The sequence below is a fragment of the Cucurbita pepo genome, chromosome 9 (assembly GCF_057944985.1).
Source record: "Cucurbita pepo subsp. pepo isolate OVF chromosome 9, ASM5794498v1, whole genome shotgun sequence".
Classification (NCBI taxonomy): Eukaryota; Viridiplantae; Streptophyta; class Magnoliopsida; order Cucurbitales; family Cucurbitaceae; genus Cucurbita; species Cucurbita pepo.
This window is the reverse complement of record NC_141806.1, coordinates 14,199,547-14,221,959: the sequence shown is the minus strand read 5'-3', so window position 1 is coordinate 14,221,959 and position 22,413 is coordinate 14,199,547. Positions and strand designations below refer to the sequence as shown.

The 22,413-nt window shown below is 37.8% G+C and overlaps 3 protein-coding genes across 7 annotated transcripts; 1 reads left to right on the top strand and 2 right to left on the bottom strand.

Moving 5' to 3' along the window:
- Positions 1–3,105: 3,105 nt before the first annotated feature.
- LOC111802282 (protein indeterminate-domain 14) lies at positions 3,106–5,200 on the bottom strand. Its single transcript, XM_023686589.2, has 3 exons — positions 4,857–5,200; positions 4,356–4,764; positions 3,106–3,836 (listed from the first exon to the last, which is right to left on the bottom strand). The coding sequence occupies exons 1-3, from the start codon at positions 4,954–4,956 to the stop codon at positions 3,161–3,163; spliced, it is 1,185 nt and encodes a 394-aa protein (XP_023542357.2). The 5' UTR covers positions 4,957–5,200; the 3' UTR covers positions 3,106–3,160.
- Positions 5,201–10,370: 5,170 nt separating this feature from the next.
- Positions 10,371–17,249, bottom strand: LOC111801326 (uncharacterized). Of its 5 annotated transcripts, none has more exons than XM_023685278.2 (12): positions 17,080–17,243; positions 16,793–16,889; positions 16,635–16,722; positions 15,775–15,924; positions 15,507–15,638; positions 14,372–14,492; positions 14,239–14,277; positions 14,091–14,165; positions 13,211–13,270; positions 12,896–12,960; positions 12,052–12,142; positions 10,371–10,668 (listed from the first exon to the last, which is right to left on the bottom strand). In XM_023685278.2, exons 1-12 carry the CDS (start codon positions 17,149–17,151, stop codon positions 10,609–10,611), a joined length of 1,050 nt encoding a protein of 349 aa, XP_023541046.2. In that variant the 5' UTR covers positions 17,152–17,243; the 3' UTR covers positions 10,371–10,608. The 5 variants fall into 5 exon arrangements, with proteins under 5 accessions (XP_023541046.2, XP_023541048.2, XP_023541049.2 ...); XM_023685280.2 differs by having other exon boundaries at positions 16,793–16,871; positions 17,080–17,241; XM_087127216.1 differs by lacking the exon at positions 10,371–10,668 and adding an exon at positions 10,675–11,123 and having other exon boundaries at positions 17,080–17,246.
- Positions 17,250–20,474: 3,225 nt separating this feature from the next.
- Positions 20,475–21,209, top strand: LOC111802270 (zinc-finger homeodomain protein 2). Its single transcript, XM_023686570.2, has one exon. It carries the CDS (start codon positions 20,529–20,531, stop codon positions 21,057–21,059), a length of 531 nt encoding a protein of 176 aa, XP_023542338.2. The 5' UTR covers positions 20,475–20,528; the 3' UTR covers positions 21,060–21,209.
- Positions 21,210–22,413: the final 1,204 nt, after the last annotated feature.

Below are 22,413 nucleotides of genomic sequence, written 5' to 3'. Positions count from 1 at the left end.
TCTCACATTTGAGAAAGTGTCAACATGCTAACAGAGTTCGTAGCTCCATAGCGGAACTAGTCACTGGCTTTCCTACCGACCGAAGGCAGTCAGGTTGACCATGAAGTCAAAAGTTCGAATCCCTCCACAAAAGCATAAAAGGGAGAATAAAGGGTCTTACAGACAACCAAAGGAATTTACAAGTAAGCTTCCCCCTTAACTTTATACACAAATAAAGAATAAATCCAAAAACAACCGAGCAAGCAGCTTAAACCAGAAGCTGAAGATCTCAAACTGTAGCAATAACTGCATCAAGCATCTGTTCAAATTCCAAGCTATCTAAAAATATGATCAGTAATCTCATTGAGCGGAAACTTCAACCTAGCAGATGCATTTGAAACCGTGAATCTAACGGCCATCCGTTATGAGCCAAAGTAGACAATATGGTATTAAAGTCAGACACTGAGCGGTGTAACAACGAGGATGCTGAGCCCCCAAGAGGGTGAATTGTGAGATCTTATATCGATTGGAGAGGGAAATGAAGCATTCCTTTAAGAGTGTGAAAACCTCTCCCTAGCAGATGCGTTTTAAAATCGTGAGTCTAAAGATGATACGTTACGGACGAAAGCAGACAATATCTGCTAGTGATGAACTTTGATTGTTATAAATGGTATCATAGCTAGACACTGAGTGGTGTGCCAACGAGGACGATGGGCCCCTAAGGGAGGTAGATTGTGAGATCTCATATTAGTTGGGAAGGGAAACGAAGCATTCCTTATAAGGGTGTGAAAACTTCTCCCTAGCATACGCGTTTTAAAACGGTGAGCCTAATGGTGACACGGTACAGACCAAAACGGACAATATTTGCTAGTGGCGGGCTTGAATTGTTACGTTAAGACAATGTTTTTGCTTTGTCTCCTTTTATACCTTAGTTTATAAGAAGAGATAAGGGCATCAATTTGCAGACATATTCCTGTTTGATTTGCAAGCTGGAAGGGTGTCTTGTTTGAGTGTTTCATATGAGATTGGTTAGTGATGTGAATGTAAGTGTTTTATGTCTGGTTTTGTGCTGTCTTTTTCTTTTGCATAATTGGTAAATCTTATTGCTTTTTGTTTCAGGATGGAAGCCCTCCTTGGATTCCTCACTTCTCTCACCCCTTTCTTTTTCTTCTTCTTTTTGTTCTTTTTTAATGCTTCGAAGTAGGATTCCAATAAAGTCACTCCTGTAAAATAAACCAAAAAGTAAATTTAAAAGAAATTATTGCTACCAACGACTCAACTATCTCTTAGTTGTGAACTTCTGGATAAGGGCAAAGGTCAACGTCGGTATCCTAGTAACTGATAGGCACAAGAGCCGCTCCTATACGGGGCTTATTAGAGAGTCGTGAGAATCTATCCATATATGTACTATGAGTTGAAATTATGGCAAGATCGTGTCTCATTTATATATATTGTATGATTTGAAATAATGGCAAGGAATAGTAAAGAGTTGACTAGATTAAGCAAGGTTCTCGGGTGTACTTACTGTGAGAGATAAGCTCAAATGAGCTTATATGACAAGAACCCATTATTGAAATGAGCGTAGAGGAGCTAATTACGAAAAATGATAAGCTCCGATGAACTAGTTCATAGGAATCGTATGGTGAGTGCAGACGTGCTAATGGAACCTAGTTTGCCACCTTTGAGAAAATATATAGTATATAGGATTATATATGACTTAAGAATGATTAAGAGTTCACAAATAAGCGACTTACCGATTATTTTTATATTATATCTTTTCATCATACAATTTACGGCTGGCATAGGTGATGTATACACAAGCTTCCAGCCTCGTTTTTGAAAAAAAAAATGTTTTAGAAAACGTTTGTAAATCGATTTTAAGAAAGAAAATAAGCAACAATAATAGGTATGATAACGTATAAGCAGGATAGGGAAAATTGACACCTAATCACACTATGCTTATAGTACATTTTGAGGCATTTTAGCCTCGATAGGTATAGACATGATTTTGACAAACAACTATATACCCTCAAATGGGTCTGGAACAAGCATACAGTCACAAACAACACGCTCTAGAAAAGCATGACTATGATATTTGATATGTGACCATAGATAACACGACTTGGACAAGCATGACCATGACACGTCTCGAATCGTTTCTCTAAGCTTGATTGAAACCTTCCTAGAATAAGAATTGTAACACTGCATGTACGTTTTCATAATGATAGTGTCTTTTCGAGTTCAAAGACTAAATAAACTGTAACATCTTAATCCATCGTTAGCAGATATTGTCTTGTTTAGACATTCCCGACATTCTCCTCTCCAGCCGATGTGGGATCTCACATTCTACCCGTTTCGAGGTGTAGCAAGCGGGATTCACTTACAATCCCAAAATGTAGCGAGCCGAAGAAGCATATTTGAACAAGTGGCTCTAAAAGGTTCAAGAGAAGAAGAAGAAACAAAAAAAGATGATGAGACTGATATGACAGTAAATGTGGGGAGGTTGAAAGGGATATAAAGGGATAGGGGTTGGGACCGTATGTTTGTGAGAGCCCTGAGAATGACCACTGAGTCTATGATTAACTCTTGTTGGCCCCATCCTCTTAGTGGCACTGAAAAACATGGCACTTTTTCCATTTCTATTTATTTGCAAACCAACCCCTCATAATATTCAGATTTTGCAGATTTTGCAGATTTTCAGATTTCAGAATAGTCCTTTCTTACTTTTCCTTTTCCTTTTCTCTCTCTATATTTCTTTTTAATTCTGCTCTGTACCCTTCTTTAATGCTCTCAACAGACCATCTTTTCTTCACATCACTTCATCTCCCTAATGGAAACTTTCTTCTAACTTCTTCAAAATTCCAAAATTTGTACTTTAATCGATTAGATTAGAATTGGGTTAGAATTGGGTTGAGTTTTGAGAACGATCCGTTTGTGGGTTGACTTTTTTTTGTTTGGTCAACCTTACTATCTAAAAAATAAGATTACAATCTAACCCTATTTGACATTTGTAAATGATATTAGTGATGCATTGTGATTGGTAAATGTTTGATATTTGATAGTCTGTGAAAGTTTTTTTTCAACCTAACCTATGACCACCGTGCGGATTGATTTACCATCGAGAGGTAAAAAACGAATAGTAATTTGTTTGATTAGAAAGGCGAGAAGGGTAAGCAAACATTCAAGTTTTGTGCAATGGATGAAAGTGTTGCCTACAAACTTGGCAAGTGATTTGAAGGATGGTGGAGTTGATTTTGTTGATGGCATGTTCTTTCAAAGCAAGAGCTCTTTGTAGCTCAGCTTGAGCTTGTTGTCTCATTCTCTTGGCATTGGCTAACTCCTTCTCAGCCAATTCAATCTGTTTCTTTGCTTCATTTCTTGCTTCTTCAGCCACTGCCTTCTCTTCCCTTGCTACTCTCATTCTCTCTTTAGCTTCTTCTTTCAGCTTCAATAAATTCAACCCATTTCCAATTTGTTCATCAAAATTCATTTGGTAATGATCTTTTTGTTCAATTTTTTCACCATAATTGCAAGACCCAATTGAAAGCTGCAAATGGGTTGAGTAAATTTCATGTTTTTTTGGAGAAACTGAAACTTTAATGGAATTTGAAGAGGTTGAAAGTTGAAGGTCTAAATTTTGATGGTGGGTGATGAGTTTTTGGGGAGTTTTTGGTGTGTGGGTTTGGTTTAAGAAGCTGAAATTTGTATCTGAAGAAGGAGTTGGAGTTGGGCTTGAAGCTGTTCTTGATAAACAAGGTGGTGGTGGTGGTGGTGGTGGTTGTAAAGATGCCTCCTTTTCTGGTTGTTGATGATGACCCAATTTGCAACTATCTTGATGCTCTATGAAACTCTCCACCCTAAATCAAAACAAAACCCATTATTCAAAATAAAATTATATAGAAATGAGAGACCTCGAAAGACAAAAAGTTGATATCTTTTCGTTAGAGGAATTCATGGGTTGAGTTGGGTTGGACTTAGAAAGAAAGAAAGTTGATATCTTTTCGCTAGAGGTGTTCGTGGGTTGAGTTGGGTCGGGGTTATAAGTTTTTTAGACCTAGTAAGAAGAAAGTTGATATCTTTTCACTAGACTGTTCATGGGTTAAGTTGAGTCTGAGTCAGAAAGAAAGTTGATATGTTTTCAGTTCGTGGGTTGAGTTGGGTCGAAGCCGTAGGTTTTTTAGACCTAGAAAGAAAGAAAGTTGATACGTTTTCATTAAATGTGTCCATGGGTTAAGTTGGGTCAGGTCGAGAATTTTAGGAGAACTCATGATGCTCAACCCAAATAAGTTCATAACAGTAGTCGAGTCGGGATGAGTTAGGTTAGAGAGAGAGAGAGAGAGAGATGGGTCAGAGAAGAATAAAAGAGGGTAAAATACCTTGAGAAGACTCGACCGCAGTCACATGAATGGCCTCTAGTCCCACACGTTTTGAGATGAGCTTTGTAATCAGATTGAACAGCATACCCTTTAGAGCATTTTTCACATACCCATTGCTTATGGTTACTATGTTTTCTTCTAAAGTGTTTCTTAATTCCCACCAAATCCCCCAAAGCATGAGTAGGGTTATGATGTAAGCAGCTCGGTTCAGGACAAACAAACACCCGTTTACGCGTCGTCGTCGTCGTCGTCTCGGTCTTCTTCAATAGCTTCCACGGCACCTTATGTCGACGCCGATGCATTTGTAGATTTTGATCTCTCTGAAAACCCTGATGACATATTTCACATACGTAACTATCTGATTCCAATAGGGTTTTTGGAGAGAGAGAAACCACCTCGGCATCTGGGTCTATAAAACATAGCTCAATTAGTCAAAAACATAGCTCAATTGATAAAAAACACGGAAAATTCAATTGAATCGAGATACGAAAGAGGATTTACCAGGAGTGCCCGCGGGTCGTCTTTTTCTTTTGGAATTGGTTCCATTGGTATGAAAGCAATTAGACGACAAAGGGTCAAGAGAGGAGAGATGAGCCACCATGGAGGGAAAAAGGTGAGGTTTTCATGAAAGGGTTTGAAGATTAAAAGAGGTGGGGGAAGAGAGAGAAAGAAGAGAGAGAAGGAGAGGGAGAATGGGACAATGCTTGAGGGATATATCAGCTTTTGTGTTTATAAATTAATGGGCTTTAAAAATTACAGCTTTATGGATCAGCTTTTTCCATTCCTCAGCTTTATCCCAACCTTTCTTTCTCTCTTTACTTCTTCCAACCATCTTCACCACATGTAGTTATTGAGTTTCTTCAAATCAACTTTTTAAAAGGAGAGAAGAAGAAAGGGGTTTAACTCATAAGGAACCAAAAAAAAAAACTAAGTATTTGCTATATATATATATTATATGTTATATAGAATAGTGTATGTGTGTATGTATCTTTACTTTGTTTTTTAGTTCAATATTATATTTGCGTCGTAGAGCTTGGGCCGAACATCGAGAAAGTTTAAGAGTGATGGAGAAACCTAGAATATGTCGGTCGAGGATGGGGATAAGCTTGCTAGCTTGTGACGGGTCGAACAGTGAGAAAGTTTAAGAGTGATGGAGAAACCTAGAATTTGTCGGTCGGGAATGGGGATAAATTTGCTAGCTTGTGAAGAAATAGACTTATTCCACCCGATAAAAGAAAAAATCAGGTCTGAAGATCAAGAGTTGAACTTCTAATATTGGGCTAAGTTAAGAGCATGACTCTGATATCATGTTAGGAATCTCGAATCTCTATAATGATATGATATTGTCCCAATGGTATGATATTGTCCACTTTGAACCTAAACTCTAATATTGGCAGGGTTATGGTTAAGTTAAGGGCATGACTCTGATACCAATACCATGTTAAGAATCATGAATCTACACAATGGTATGATATTGTCCACTTTGAGGGGCTATGGCTAAGTTAAGGGCATGACTCTGATACCGTGTTAGGAATCAGAGATTTCCACAATGATATGATATTGTCCCTAAGCTCTTATGGCTTTGCTTTGGGCTTCCCCAAAAGGCCTAATATCAATGGAGATGTATTTCTTATTTATAAACCGATGATCATTCCCTAAATTAGTCAATGTGGGACTCCCTCCCAACAATCCTCCCCTCAAACAAAGTACACTATAGAGCCCCTTTTTAGGCCTATGGAGCCCTCGAACATTAAAACCCTGAAGTTGACGACGATGTATAATGAGTCAACGCGAACAATATTTGCTAACGGTGGGGTTGACGGCAATACGTAATAGTTCAAAGCTGACAATATTGGCTAGCGATAAGTTTGGGTTGTTACGATATATATAATATATAGTGGTTCAAATGGTATTGATTTTTTATTCCTACCTTAAATTTCTAACTCTATTTTCTTGTCAATCCCTAAAATTTTAAAGCTCTTGATGTTGACCCCTCAACTTGCTTCTCGTTTCTTTAAGATATTGTAAACAAGGTGTCGTACATTTATTATGCCATATTACTACTTTCACAATAAAGATATAAATGCATGGAAGTTAGAGAAGGGCTAAAATTGAAATTTCACACCATTAAAAAAAATTAAACATTTGTTTTTTTTTATATATATATTTTTATTTAAATATTTCGCCTCAAATAATTTAACCAGTTAAAACATATATTCTTTATTGGCTCCGCACTTGGCTACCCAGCGTTTACCATGGGCACGATAACTGGTACACCAGAGGTGCGTCCTTCCCGGTCCTTTTGTACTAGGGAAAGGTCCTCTCAATGCTCTAACGCCCACACTGGATATGGACCGAACTGTCTCACGACGTTCTGAACCCAGCTCACGTACCGCTTTAATGGGCGAACAGCCCAACCCTTGGAACATACTACAGCCCCAGGTGGCGAAGAGCCGACATCGAGGTGTCAAACCTTCCTGTCGATGTGAGCTCTTGGAGAAGATCAGTATGTTATCCCTAGAGTAACTTTTATCCGTTGAGCGACGGTCGTTACACTCGGCACCGTCGGATCACTAAGGCCGACTTTCGTCCCTGCTTGACGGGTGGGTCTTGCAGTCAAGCTCCCTTCTACCTTTGCACTCGAGGGCTAATCTCCGTCTAGCCCAAGGAAACCTTTGCACACCTCCGTTACCTTTTGGGAGGCCTACGCCCCATAAAAACTGTCTACCCGAGACTGGATCATTTCGAAGATATCGAAACTTTTTTTTTTTTTCAAAAAGGACTTGAATTTGAAATATGTGGGGAAAAAAAAGAGGGGAAAAGACGAAAATAGCCTCAAGTTTGGAGTTAAAAGTAGGGTTTGTTTTATCCAGGTTAAGTAGGAGCAGCTTTTGTAAAGGGTGAATCAGGTGGTGGCGGAATGAAAAGTCACCTTCCAGGGGCATGGTGGTCAATATCATCATAATTATTTATGTGTGTTAGATTCATAGTCTTTCTTTTTCCACATGCATACAAAAGAAACAAGTTAAAATAAATAAATTCAGGCTCCAAGTCCGGCCAGTAAATCATAATTTCTTTTTTTTTTTTTTTTTTTTCTGAACTCAAAATCAGAGGCTAAGGATTACTTCCACTCAACAGCTTTAATTTAATATATTTACTCATAAATAGTTGAAATTATTCTTTATGTTATTGAAATTAAAATAAAAAAGGATGGTTGGGAGTGAGTCCCACATTGATTAATTTAGTGGAAGATATGGCTTCCCTAAAACGCCTCATACCAATTGAGATGTATTCTTTACTTATAAACTCCTCATCATTCCCTAAATTAGCCAATGTGGGACTCACAATCGTCCCCGAACAAAGTACACTATAAGCATATTCCCTTAATCGAGGCTCGACTCCTTTCTCTTGAGTCCTTCACAATCCTCCCCCGAACAAAGTACACTATAAACCTCCCCTTAATCGAGACTCGACTCATTTCTCTGGAGCCCTTCACAATTCTCTCCCGAACAAAGTACACTATAAGCCTCCCCTTAATCGAGGTTCGACTCCTTTCTCTGGAGCCCTTGTTTAGTCACTTTTTTACTACACTTTCGAGGCTCACAACCTTTGTTCGATATTTGAGGATTCTATTGTCATGGATAAGTTTAGGGCATGGCTCTGATACTATGTTAGGAATCACGACTCTCTACAATGGGATGATATGTATGATACCATGTTTAGTGTTGAGGATTGTTGGGAGTGAGTCCCACATTGGCTAATTCAAGGAATGATAATGAGTTTATAAGTAAAGGAATACATATCTATTGATATGAGTCATTTTGTGGAAGTCCAAAGCGAAGTCACGAGGGTTTATGCTCAAAATGAAAACCCGAAAATATTTTTTTTAAGTGTGGGAAAACTTTTATTTATTTTTTATTATGAAGAAGTGAGATTGTTTATTAAAAATAATTGAAATTATTTCTTCATTTAAAATTACATATTTGTTATAATAACCAAAGCCGCCCCTTGGTAATCATTACGAGTACTATTTTTGGGAAGAAAAATGGGCTAAAATTTAATACTGGCCGGTCAGTCACTCCTACGACGGGCAGCTAGGGGAGAACAGAGAATGTAACTAATAATGAGGTACGGGCAAGGCACAAAAGCAAACCCGGGCAGTAATTTAAATATTAGTTTCACAATTGGAATTGGCCGTCAGATGGTGGTGAAAAATAATCGCACGGTGTAAAATGGCCGATTGTTGATCGAACCTTGAGACGGTCTAGATTGTGCCATGTGGTACGTCCTCAGCCATGATAATGAACATTGATTGAATCTGGTCCGTTACATGAGGTTGAATCTGAGCCATATGATCGAATCAAGTGCACCGAAGAATTGTATGAGAAAAACACTTGATCAAAACCGAGATAATGTCAGCTTTTTATTGAATTATTGATTTTAGTAATGATGATTTGAGCTCACCAAATTTAAAATAGGCATGCCGCATCTAATTAAAATAAATGCCAAATCTTGATTTCTTCTTCGAGATACTTTTATTATTGAATGCTCATAACTACAGTACTTTAATTTTTAAATTAAATTATTTATTTACAATTAATAATTAGGTTTTTCAGTCAAAGATTAAAAACCTATAATTATAGGTTCAATTTTTTATGTCTTTTTTTTTTTTAATTAAAATAGTAACTAAAAAAATCTAAAAACATTTAATTTACCATTAAATATCATATAATTTGCCGGATATATTTAATGAGAGTTGGATTGGATTGATCCGGTTTTCTCGAGTCACCTAATAGAGAATCTCTACTTAAATGGGAAACGGAAGAAAGAGCTAGGAGTTTTTTCCGTTGGTTAAACGGGAATGAGGACGAAGAATATAATTCTCTTCCCCGTCTCACCCCAATTGTTTATTTTTATTATAAATAAGTTGTTGATTAATATTAATATTAAGATTTCGTCGAACTAAATAAAAAAAAAACGTTAATCCTTTTGTATCGTGACGTTTGTATCATAATTGATCGACCTAAGCTAATCGGCTTTATAAAAAAATATATTAATCAAAGACAAATATTCAAATGACTCAATGTCTAGCTTGGGCCAAGGTTTGGTTGTTGTCTATTATTGAGATCATAGTCACATGGGCCAAATCTTCTAATATTCTATAGCATATAAAATAATAATTAATAAATAAAAGTTAGTAGGGTTTTATATTACATTTTTATTCTTAAAACTTATATATATTTTTATAATATACACGTATAATACAGTGATAACATATATGTGATATCTCACATTAATTGGAGAGGAGAACGAAACATTTCTTATAAAAGTGTGGAAATCTCTCCCTAACAAACCGTTTTAAAATTGTGAGGTCGATGATGATACATAACAGGTCCAAATAGACAATATTAACGAGTAATTATAAATCATAATTAAGGAATAGTACAAGCTCTTAAAGTTGGAACCGTGACACGTGGAAAGAAACAAACCATGTGATAGTGAGAGACATTTCTTTTGCATAAAAGAAAAAAAAAAGCAAAAAGTCGAAAGCTATTTTTTAAATAAATAAATAATAATAATAATAACGAATTAAGAACATAAAAAAGCTCACTACTTTTAAAAAATTATTATAAATAACACTAATTTTCCCAAATTTAGTACTAATTTATTTTATTTTCCAGCTCATTTTATCTTTTCGTCCCGTCCCATCGACTTTGTGGTAATTAGTGATTTAATATAGTATAAAGGTACACGACATTAAGTCGAACATCCTGTAAACTAATTTTTCTCCCTAATTAATATTGAATTTTACATCGATGATCTAAATTGTTCGGGTCATTTATTCAAATTTTTGTTAACATCTAACAATAAAAGTGGGTGAAACCCGTGAATCAACTAAACTTATAGAGCTTTCATTTATTTGAACGTAACTCAGTTCAAATAAGTTGATAGCATAACTCAAACCATATCGATTGGGTTTGGTTGATCGAGTTCTTCGGATCACTACCAAGTCTCTATCTCATAATCAAATTATGGAATATAATCGTTCGTTATAGAAAGTCCATCAGATGCATAACCAATAACCAGAGGTCATAAAATACAAAATATTTGCATATGACTTGAAATGAGCTTGCTATATACATAGATGGAAGTAAAGGCTTGTTTGACAGTTCCTCCATGGATGTAGCTCAAGAAGCCTAGCAAGATCGATATTTTATGTTGATTATATTGTGATTCGCTAGCATCAAAAAGCTCAAATTCTCTCGTGGTCACCGGAGGATGACGGTAGTCTATACGTGCGAGTAATCCGAATCTGTGGCGAAAACAATCATCAAGTGCCCATAAAGAATAATTAACTAAATCATATCGTTCTTCTATTTCGATTCGGAAGCTTCATGCTTTGGATCTTACTTAAGTAGATGCAAGGGAAAGCAATAAACGTGATTAGCATCTAATTAAACTAAAAGTCAACCTGTAACAGCCTAAACCTACCGCTAGCAGATATTGTCATCTTTCAGCTTTTCCTTTCGGACTTTCCCTCAAGATTTTAAAACGTGTCTCTAGGGAGAGGTTTCCACACCCTTGTAAAGAATGATTCGTTCCTCTCTCCAACCGATAAGATTTCACAGTCCACCACCTTTGAGATCCAGCGTCCTCGTTGGTACTCGTTCCTCTCTTCAATCGATGTGGGATCTCACAATCCACCCCCTTCGAATCTCAACGTCCTTATTGACACACTGCCTGGTGTGATGTAGGATCTCACACAACCTAAGCATAGCTTAGTTGGTTAAGACCTATACCCTCGTTACCTTCAATATTGCCCATGCCTCCCCTCACTTTACTTTATTTATCCTCTTATTTGTAATGCTTTTAAGTTCCATAACACACTAGAAACTTGCAATAGCTGGAGCTCCAAGGTCGAGTGGGTAGTAGTAGGGTTATTCTACTTTTTTCGTAGCCACGACGAAGCTTCTAATAACCGGAGCATTTTGGTTAGTTGATATACTAGGAACGAGACTAAGGGTGTGTTTGGATTAACCTCCTCAAAGATTTTAGATGGCCAAATGTAACAGCCCAAGCCTACCGCTAGTAGATATTGTCCGCTTTGACCCGTTATGCATCACCGTTAGCTTCACGATTTTAAAAAGCACTTGTTAGGAAAAAGTTTTCACACCCTTATAAGAAATGCTTCATTCCCCTCTCCAACCAATATGGGATCTCACAGTCCACCCCCCTCAGGGCCTAGCGTCCTTGCTAGCACACCGCCTGGTGTCTGACTCTAATACCATTTGTAACATCCCAAGCCCAACGCTAGCAGATATTGTCCTCTTTGGGCTTTCCCTTCCAGGCTTCCCCTAAAAGTTTTAAAATGCGTTTGCTAGGGAGAGATTTTCACACCTTTACAAAAAAATGTTTCGTTCTTCTCTCCACCTGACATGGGATCTCATATATATACATTTTATATATAAAAATGTTTAAATTAAATAGTATGTCAAATTCACCCGAACTCTCGTTCGAAGAAAAGCATCAAACGTTCGGGTTCATTCATTTTATTGTGGATGGTTTGGTTAGTAGGCTCTACTACAGAAACTGCCAATTTAGACCATTGAACCTAATCACAGCCTTAATATCTAATCATGCTTGAACTGAGATTATGAATGATGAATCCAACCACAGGTAGGCAAGAGAAGGTTACCTGTGCAAAAGCATAAATTGCTCGTAAAATTCTAGCATAATCAGTTCCCATCATCTGAATGACCATATCCGCCAGAAATGTTCCCCAAAACCTGAATCAGAAACAAAAAACCTGATCACACGTGTATACCGAGCACATATGTTATCGAGTCAAGACCGGGCCACGTTTGAGCACGAAAGAAAGAAATTAGGTCATCATCTACAAACGTAAATACGAAAAACACTTGCACCCAAGTGTAAATGAAGATATTATTTTTCTTTTTGATATCCATGAGTGTTTCGGTTAAGCTTGTTCAGGTCTCAATTATTCTCATAAGACAACTACTAAACCATATCAGATAGTAAATCCCAAGTAAGTGGCTACTGTATCAGCCCAAGCCCACTCTTAGCAGATATCGTCCGCTTTGGCCTGTTACGTATCCCATCAGTCTCACAACTTTAAAACGCGTTTGCTAGGAAGAGGTTTCCACACCTTTATAAAGAATGCTTTGTTCCCCTCTCCGACCCATATGGGATCTCACAATTCACCCTCCTTGGGAGCCCAGCGTCCTCGCTGGCACACAGCCCGGTGTCTGACTCTGATATCATTTGTAACAGCTCAAGCCCACTGCTAGCAGATATTGTCCGCTTTGGCCCGTTACGTATCATCGTCAGGCTCACGGTTTTAAAACACGTCTGCTAGGGAGAGGTTTACACACCCTTATAAAAATGCGTCGTTCTCCTCTCCAACTGATGTGGGATCTCACACCCACCATGGCTTGAACCCGTCCTCTTATAGGGAGAGATTGAGAAAGTTTGAAGGCATAAAATAAATTCATAAAGTGAATGGCAGAAGAGGTAATTACATTGGGCCGAGCAAGGTCATAATGCTTCTAAAACCAAGATATCTTGAAGCAGCACCTGCAAGACCCTGTCCCAAATTGGAAGAAATAGATATCTCAATCTTACTGCATGCCGATGGGCTAAAACTTAAATAGCTTCCATTCAAAGAGCTGTTGTAATGACCATTATGTGTGTCAGAAGGTGTAACGACACGCTTTTCGAGGGACTCGAGCCACGGACCGTTACTCAATGACAGAAGGCTTGAAAACGTTGTAATTAGACACCGTTATAAATCTATCATTGATGCATTGGAATTGAGAACAAAAGTATATGATTACCTTTTGGGCAACGAGCAAGGCGACTCTCGACTCGAGATTGGCTGCAGCTAACTGTCCACCCTAAGAAGTCAGGAAGGTAAAGAATAAAGGTGTAAGGGATACGATTATGGTTTGTAAAACGAAAGAATTGGTCGATGTTTAAACGATTATGGCTTCAAAAGTTTGCATGATTTGCAGGCAAAGATAATCTTTTCAGAAAAACCTCGATGCTCTAAAAAAAAAACGTTCCTTATTCCGATCAAAAAAAATATTATCTTGCCAAAAAACAACGATCATATAGAAAATTCGAGCTGGAAAGCAGAACTTCCAGGTAGATGTCAATTGGACAGCCAGAGCATGACAAGCAAGGGACATTCTTGGTTGCTTAAGGTGGTTCTCGTAACAGTTCAAGCCCACCACTAGTAGATATTGTCCACTTTGGCCCGTTACGTATCGTCATCAACCTCACGGTTTTAAAACACGTTTACTAAGGAGAGGTTCATTCCCCTCTCCAACCGATGTGGGACCTCACAATCCACCTCCCTTGGGGCCAGCATCATCATAGGCACACCGCCCGGTGTCTGGTTCTGATACCATTTGTAACCGCTCAAACTCACCGCTAGCAGATATTGTCCGCTTTGGCCCGTTACGTATCGCCGTCAGCCTCACGGTTTTAAAACGTGTCTACTAGGGAGAGGTTCGTTTCACTCTCCAACTAATATGGGACCTCAAACTTCTATCTATAAACCATGGTATTTATTCCTAGGTCCAAATGTATCGAGAATACTTAAGATGTTTTTTTTAATATCCATGAGTGTCCGGGCCAATTTGCGCGCACCTCGACTATTCTCACCAGACAATTGTCTGACTCTACTACATTTTAGAAAATGTTACCGAGTACCTTTTTGATGATTTCCTTCTTAATTTGATAGTTGGCCGCTTCTCGAAACATCTTCCCAGATAAAGTCCTAGCAAACTGCAACAAGACTAATGCTTCTTGAGAAGAAAAAAAAAAAATTCAGAATAAAACAGGATAACCATATTCTTACCACTTGAAACATTTTAACCACGGTTATCAAACTACCGCCCTGTCGAGAGAAAGACAAAGATGTGAGAAAATGCAATGGCGTTCAATGTGAAGCGAAACGTGCCATGTGCAAAACGAGCTAATAAAACCGATACCTTTAATATCAAGGATGGCAGGTCAGACGCTCCATCAGTGGCTGCTAAAGTTTGCACCTTCCACTGATTGAGTCCAAGTTGTAGACTACCTTCAAGGTTAGACTGCCTCACTGATTCTTCACTACATGGGAAAGGGCAAATTTTTCCATCTTACCAACATACACACACAAAAACATGCACTTGATTTATATATAGATATAGAACTTCATTATATTGAATAGATTATAAATCCAGAGCGATCAAAGAAACGTAATATTAACCGGGTTTTAGTTGTTCAGGTTCATTGATAGTTACAAATCCTTGAATCAAGAGTCGATATGATCATCTAATCTAGTTCATCATTGTAGAGCACGATCACCACTTTGTTCACTTTCTACATGTGAGATCCCACATCGGTTGGAGAGGGGAACGAAGTGTTCTGTATAAGGGTGTGGAAACTTCTCCCTAATAGACGCGTTTTAAAAATTTTGAGGGGTAGCCCAAAAGGAAAAACCTAAAGAGGAAAATATTTGTTAGAGGCGGGCTTGAGCTGTTACAAGTGGTATCAAAGCCAGACACCGGTCGGTGTGTTAGTGAGGACGCTAAGCCCTGAAAGGAGGTGGACACTAGGCGAAATACCTACGAGGACGCTGGGCCCGAAGGGGAGTGGATTGTGAGATCCCACATTGATTGGAGAGGAGAACGAGTGTCAGCGAGGAAGCTAGACCCTGTAGGGGGTGGATTGTGAGATCCCACAACGGTTGAGGAGGAGAACTAAGCATTGTTTATAAGGGTGTGGAAACTTCTCCCTAGTGGACTTAAAAACCTTGAGGGGAAGCATGAAAGTGAAAGCTCAAAGAGGACAATATCTACCAGCGGTGGGCTTGGGGGAAGCCTAAAAATGACAATATCTGCTAGCGGTGGGCTTGAGCTATTACACAACATCTAGTAGCAAGCTTCCTAGAAATACTATTTGATCGATGCATTTTTCATTTATTACGACTCCTAAAACTTAAATTAAATGTTCGGTTAGTAATAAATATATGTTTGGATCAACGTAACCAGTGATTACCGATCGAGCTATACCAACACATCTAGATTTTACAAACTCAAATGATCAAATCTAAGGTATAAAATGCAGGCCTCAGTAAAGTACCTCGAGTATTCCTGTAACAAATGAAGAAATATTTCTGCTTCAAGGTCTTCGGAAGACAGCTTAGTTGAGCAAGGAACGTTTAACTTTTTTCTCACTGTAAGCAAGACATCTCTATAAGATGGTCTCCAACCCCTTCCAAGAACAACATATGAAATAAACTCATATAATTGAAATGCAACTCGCATAAGAACAATCAGCATAAAAATTCTTGATTTCAGCCTAACAGCAATATGAACTATGCATAAGTTCTAGTTTGGCATTACGAAACCTTAATGTTGACCGGGCATCGGCCGCAAGGTATAAGAATCGAGACTCGAGCGTTGAAATAAAATCATCTCTCTCTTCAAGGTCTTCCTCAATCATGGCATAGTCAGTTTCGCCATGGTTCGTAATCGATTTCATCAAAGGGCTGAAGTAACTGCACGTCGTTAACATAAAGATCAGCCTCCTAAAACTAAACTCGAAATATAAAACCTAAGATACACGAATTCCAGCTAAAAATACTTCTAAACAGTTGTAACAGTCTTAGCCCACCGCTAGCAGATATTGTCTGCTTTAGCCCATTACGTATTACTGTCAGTCTCATAGTTTTAAAGCGCGTCTACCAGGGAGAGGTTTCCATACCCTTATAAGGAATGCTTCGTTCTCTTCCCAACCATTGTGAGATCTCACAATCCACCCCCCTTAAGGGCCAGCGTCCTCGCTGGCACACCGCCTAGTGTCTAGCTCTCATACCATTTGTAACAGCTCAAGCCCCGTTACGTATTGCCGTCAACCTCAAGGTTTTAAAACACGTCTAGTAAGGAGAGGTTGCACACCCTTATAAGGAATGCTTCGTTTTCCTCTCCAACCGATATTGAATCTCACATTCCACCCCCTTGGGGGCCAGCGTCCTAGTTGACACACCATCAAGTGTCTAGCTCTAATACCATAGGTAACAGCTCAAGCCCACCGCTAACAGATATTGTCCACTTTGGCCCGTTACGTATCATCATCAGCCTCACAATTTTAAAATGCATCTCCAGGGACAGGTTTCAACACCCTTATAAGGAATGCTTCGTTCTCTTCGTTCTCTTCTCCAACCGATGTGAGATCTCACAACAATGCAACAAATGAAGGCAAACAAACCTGCGACCGAAGAGGATTTGTTCAAGCTCATATAATTCGGAATTCGTGGCGAGTTCAAGCACAGAACGCAATTCTGGATCAAAAGCACCTGAAACTCACAGAGTCATATCGAAAATTCAATTCAGAAATAGAAATAAAAGAGAAAAAAAGAAAGGCACCTTTGCCATTTCTTGAACTGGAAGCATTACAAGCCACAAACTGTACGCCATTTCTACGCCCAGAAGAGTTGAAAAACAGCTGAATAATACCCGCATTCTTCAGCACCAAGACATAAAACAAACTAGAATCTAGCTATTAAGACAAATTGAAGCACCTAGCCAACGATTCAGCTAGTAAAACGGAACTTAATTGCAGTATACAGCTGATTTGAAACACAGAGCGTCGTCAAAATTAAACCAAATTTGGAAATGAAATTTTAGCAGAAGAAGAATCAGAGTAAGCTTACGGCGTATGGAAGCTTCTTGGAAGCGGGTGGAGAAAGGAAGGCGAATTGAAGCGCAGCCAAAGCAGTCGTCATGGAAGCACACTTCGCCGCCGTCGCGGTTTATGATAGTATCAGCGGCCACTCTTGAAGTTTCGATGCTCGTCACGCACAACCATAGAACCTAAATTAAAAAGAAAAGGAAAATTACACGAAGAATTAAATTAATTTTAATTTTTTTTATAACGATACAAACTCAATTTTAAAAATAAAATTAATACATGAAAAATAATTTTATTATGAAATAGTATGAAAAATTAGGTCCTACGTGGCAATAAATTAGGTCCATATTGGTAATTTTAGTTTATGACTATTGTTTCAAGTTCAAGTCTACGGCTAGCAGATATTGTTTATTTTGGCTCGTTACTTAAAACACTTCTACTAAGAAGATATTCTTATGCCCTTATAGGTAATATCTGTTCCCCTCTCCACCATCTGGGATCTCACTAAATATCCTCCCAAAAACGACCCATAGGGCATTGACATGCTAAGAGTAGTATCTTAACGTTATAATTCCGACGTTTTGAAACGATCGGGAGAAAAAAAAATCTCTATAATGCTAGACGTTATCGACGCTATGAATCGAAACATGCAAATGGGTGCAGTCCTTTCCTTGCACGAGTGTGACATTATCCCCTCGTTTCATAGCATTGGGACATTTTATCAATAAGGTACAATCCTCCCTATACCAATAAGATACGTTTTTCTTTTCAGTGGCTTAATTATAAGAACTTCATAGTTAAACGTGTTTTACTTATAGCAGTTTTATGTTCGGTGACCTTCTAAGAATTTTTCTTAGGACAAAACATGCTGGAATAACTCGTGTTGGTCTGTGGAGATAGTCTTTCCTCTTAAGAAACACAGAGTCATCATATTGCAGGAGAATTATTCTCGGTATAACTTTTTTACTTCATATTTTGTTGAACTCAAAAAAACAAAATTTAAAATCTCGTTTATTAACCACGTGGTTTTTGAAACTTAAGCGAATAGATACTGCTTTCAACTACATCCAGAATTTTCCAGCCAAGCTGTCCACTGAATTACAGACAAAACTGGCTACCGCTATCTTATCCCTGTTTCCAAACACCTAGTAACCTAAAAACATGCTTTCATATGCATATATTATCATATATTATATAATTAATAATATTACATGACACCAAAGCTTTTCCATTTTCTTTTAAATGTTTGCCTTTTGGCGGCTTGCAATATTAGGGTTTCGGGTTGTAACGTTTTGTGCTCAAGATTCGGATCAAGGTCGGAAATTTAGATTTTGCACCTGATAACCCTAATATTCTCTTTCGACATGATCACGTTAACTATCTTTCAACATGGTTTATCCTCATATACTTTGAGATCTCATATTTGGAGAGGAGAACAAAACATTCCTTATAAGGACGTGGAAATCTCTGACGCATTTTTAAAATCGTGAGATTGATGACAATACATAACAGGTCAACACGAACAATATGTGCTCGTGGTGTACTTGAATTGTTACAAATGGTATTAGAGCCAGATACTAGGCGATGTGTCAACGAAGCTTTTTATCATCCTGACATTGAGCTATTTTTCTGCAGGACCTCCCCTACAGTATCGTCACCGCAGTAGAGTTACCACCAAGTTCGGGATGGATTGGTGTGGTTCCTCTACGCCTAGGACACCAGAATATCAAACCATGAACGAAGAAAGGCATGAGAAAAAAGCATATTAGCTAGTGATTGTGAGGCGACCAGAGGGGACACCAAAGGCCTCTGCCCTTCAAGAACATTGCCTCCTGCCTCCCATATAAGGGTGAAAAATTGACTTTAAAAATATATAATAAATACCTTTATTCCGGTCAATTTGAATAAAAAAATTAAAAATTTAGATTTATTATTTAATATATTTAAAAATATTAGAAAATTTTCAATTACAACACAAAAATATCAAAATCAAAATTTTAATTTAATAAAAAATAATAAAATCCCTCACTATTATTTTGGTATATTTTCGGGGGTGAATTATTGCTGGACGACCCGAAACGGTTCACGGGTCTGCTGACAACTTTCAAAATGGACATTAAAGCCCACTTCAACAGTAAAAAAAAGAATTACAGGGGAGGGACTATTGTCGGAAATTACCCTTCCAGTAATTATTCTTTTATTTTTACATTTTTCTATGGCAGGTTTAATTGGGCAATGATAAACTCACACCGCTGTGATGTATTGTTAATATTTATGAAGAATTAATCTCACATATATATATATAAATATATGTTAAGAATAACTCAAATTCATGAACCTAGACATCAAATCAATGTTCTTTTCCAAATATGATATTTGGAAGCCAAAACATTAAGATTCTTCCCTCCTTTTATCTTTTTCCTCCTTTCTCCAATAATAGCAATCCCACACCAAATATCTTTTAATTTATTTATTTATATTATATATATTAATTTCAAGCCCATGCTCACAAAAAATGTCTTCCCATCCAACTATAATTTTCCGAACATTTTTAATTATAAGAAATGTTTTGTTCACCTCTCGAATTAATGTGGGATCCCAAAATCCACCCCTTGTTGGTACACCGCTCGATGTCTAACTTCGAAATCTCACAATTCACCCCTCTTGGAGTCTTAGAGCCCTCGCTGACATACCGCTCGGTGTCTGCTTTCATACCATTTGTAACAACTGCCAGATATTGTTCGCTTTTGACTTGATATCGCCGTCAGTCTCATAGTCTTTAAAACGCGTATGTTAGGAAGAAGTTTATACATTCTTATAAGAAATGCTTTGTTCCCCTCTTGAACCGATGTAGGATCTATTCTGTAACAACACAGATCCACCGCTAGCAGATATTGTCCTCTTTGGGCTTTCCCTTTCAGGCTTCCCCTTAATGCTTTAAAACGCGTCTGATACGTGAAGGTTTCCACACCCTTATAAATCCTTATAAATAGTGGTTTGTTCTCCTCCCTAACCAACGTGAGACATCACATATTCACTCCATTTTATATATATGTTAGTTACTACCATTGTCTGTTTCACATATTGCATATTTCTTAAAAGACCGTTAATGCAACTCTAATAATGTTTCGAACATTATGTGGTTAGTGGCCGAAGAGGACGAGCCGTAGGTAGTAACAAATATTTTAAGTGATTTGTAGTTAATAGCTAAAGAGGTCCAAAGACGAATTGCAACAAAGGAGGACGAGCAACAAGTTAAAATTGAATCAGATGATCGAATAAGTTCATATCTCTTTACCACGTTAAAATAAGTCGTAAAGAAAGTATGACGGTAGCTCTTGCACGAGATGCATATATATATATATATATAATTTTAATTAGGGTTAAAAGTTTGGCATCCCAAACGGAAGGATATCCCATTATAAACTCCCAACACACACAGAGAAATAGAGAGAGAAAAAGGGAAAAAAAATGGACGGAGAGAATTCTCATTATCATTACAGAGAATGCCTACGGAACCATGCAGCGAATCTCGGCAGTTACGCCACCGACGGCTGCGGCGAATTCACTCTCGACGACACCTCTTCTCCGGCCAACCAACTCTACTGCGCCGCCTGCAGCTGCCACCGCAACTTCCACCGCAAAGTCACCTACATCGGCGGCGGCGGCGGACGCTTTTCCTCCGCCGCTCCCACCGCCGACAACCTCATGGACTACGACCGCCACGCCATCGTCGAGTACGCCGCCGCCGACACCGGCGGCAGCAAAAAACGGTTCCGAACAAAGTTCACGACGGATCAGAAGGAAAAAATGCTGGCATTTGCAGAGAGATTGGGTTGGAAATTGCAGCGGAAAGATCTGGACGAGGAGATCGAGAGGTTCTGCCGGAGCGTGGGGATCACTCGCCAAGTTTTCAAGGTTTGGATGCACAATCACAAGAATTCCTTCTCTTCAAACTCTGCTTCCACTGGAAATGTCTCTTCTGTAACAAACCAAGATTAATTAATTTAATAATAAAATTAATCTTTGTTAATGTGAATTTGGAGTATAAGAAGCCTAATTTAATTTCCCTTTCAGATCCCTCAGTTAATTTTGCTAAAAAGGGTCTAGACTATATAATATATCAATATATAACCCTTTTAATTTGTTTAATTCCATATTTCCCCCTTTTTTTTCCTCCAATTTTTCATGAAAACTGACGCTGACCCATGCATAGAACAAAAGCCAGACTCTGGTCCCTGAATTATTCACCATTTTTCACTTTCGTCCTTCAATTATTGGTTCTTCTCATTTTTACCCCCTAGATATTAAAATTTTATCATTTTAAAATATGTTGGTGTTTTTGGGTATAAATAAACTAAATTTCTAAAAGCTCCATAATATTTTAAGAAATAATTAAATAAGATAATTTAATTTAGCAATACACTACAAAATATCTTAATATATTTTTAAAATAATTAAAAAAAAAAAAAGGATGATGACGTACTCATAACCTCACTGATGAAGTGAGTTAAGATACGACGTCGTTTGAGTTTGCTTTTAACTATTTTTATATATATATTTTTTTAATAAAACTCTTGCTTATCAATAATTTTAATCTATCATTATATATTGGAACCGTACTTTCCACAAACATATTATTATCAACGCACATTTTCTATATAAAAGATTAAAATTGCTTAAGCAAGCTTAAATTTGCCGATTGCTCCCATCGTAATATCCGTGTAAGATCCCACATCGGTTGAAGAGGAGAACGAAACATTTCTTATAAGGGTGTAAAAATCTCTTTCTAGTGGACGCGTTTTAAACCCTCGAGGGAAAGCCCAAAAAGGAAAGGCGATGGCTTGAGACATTACATATAGTATCAGAGGCAGACATCAGGTGGTATGAGGACACTGACCTCAAGGAGGGTAGATTGTGAGATTCCACGTCGTTTGGAGAGGGGGACGATAAGGGGGTGGAAATCTCCCTAATTGACTCATTTTAAGACCTCGAAGGGAAGCCCAGAATAAAAAATCCAAAGAGAACAATATCTACTAACAGTCTCCAAAGAGATAGCAGTGGGTTTAGGTCATTACAATCCAACAAAGCATATATTATAAAAATAAAATACATCTTATTATTTCTAAAGCTAATAATTCGATTTTCTACCGTATCATCGGTAAACTCCAAATATAAAAATTGCTTAAAGAATTTACACGATAATAATACATAAATTCAAAATTTAAAACATATTTTAACCACTAATCGTAAAAAGATTTACGAGGTTAAATGAGTGATATTATCGATCGACACATCATAACATAAGAGGAGATTTGTAGTAGTTACAGTAAAAATTGAGAAAAAATTTTCTTGT

Bases quoted from the DNA above. Each gene is read 5' to 3' on its own strand.
- LOC111801326 (XM_023685278.2), bottom strand. From the start codon at position 17,151: ATGACGACTGCTTTGGCTGCGCTTCAATTCGCCTTCCTTTCTCCACCC. The intron at 15,639-15,774 runs GTTTCGTAATGC...TGTTCTTGGAAG, and splicing joins GATGCCCGGTCAACATTAAG to GGGTTGGAGACCATCTTATA. The intron at 12,961-13,210 runs GTAATCATATAC...AATTTGGGACAG, and splicing joins CCTTGCTCGTTGCCCAAAAG to GGTCTTGCAGGTGCTGCTTC.
- LOC111802282 (XM_023686589.2), bottom strand. From the start codon at position 4,956: ATGGTGGCTCATCTCTCCTCTCTTGACCCTTTGTCGTCTAATTGCTTT. The intron at 4,765-4,856 runs GTAAATCCTCTT...TATGTTTTATAG, and splicing joins ACGACCCGCGGGCACTCCTG to ACCCAGATGCCGAGGTGGTT. The intron at 3,837-4,355 runs GTATTTTACCCT...GTTTTGATTTAG, and splicing joins TGCGGTCGAGTCTTCTCAAG to GGTGGAGAGTTTCATAGAGC.
- LOC111802270 (XM_023686570.2), top strand. From the start codon at position 20,529: ATGGACGGAGAGAATTCTCATTATCATTACAGAGAATGCCTACGGAAC.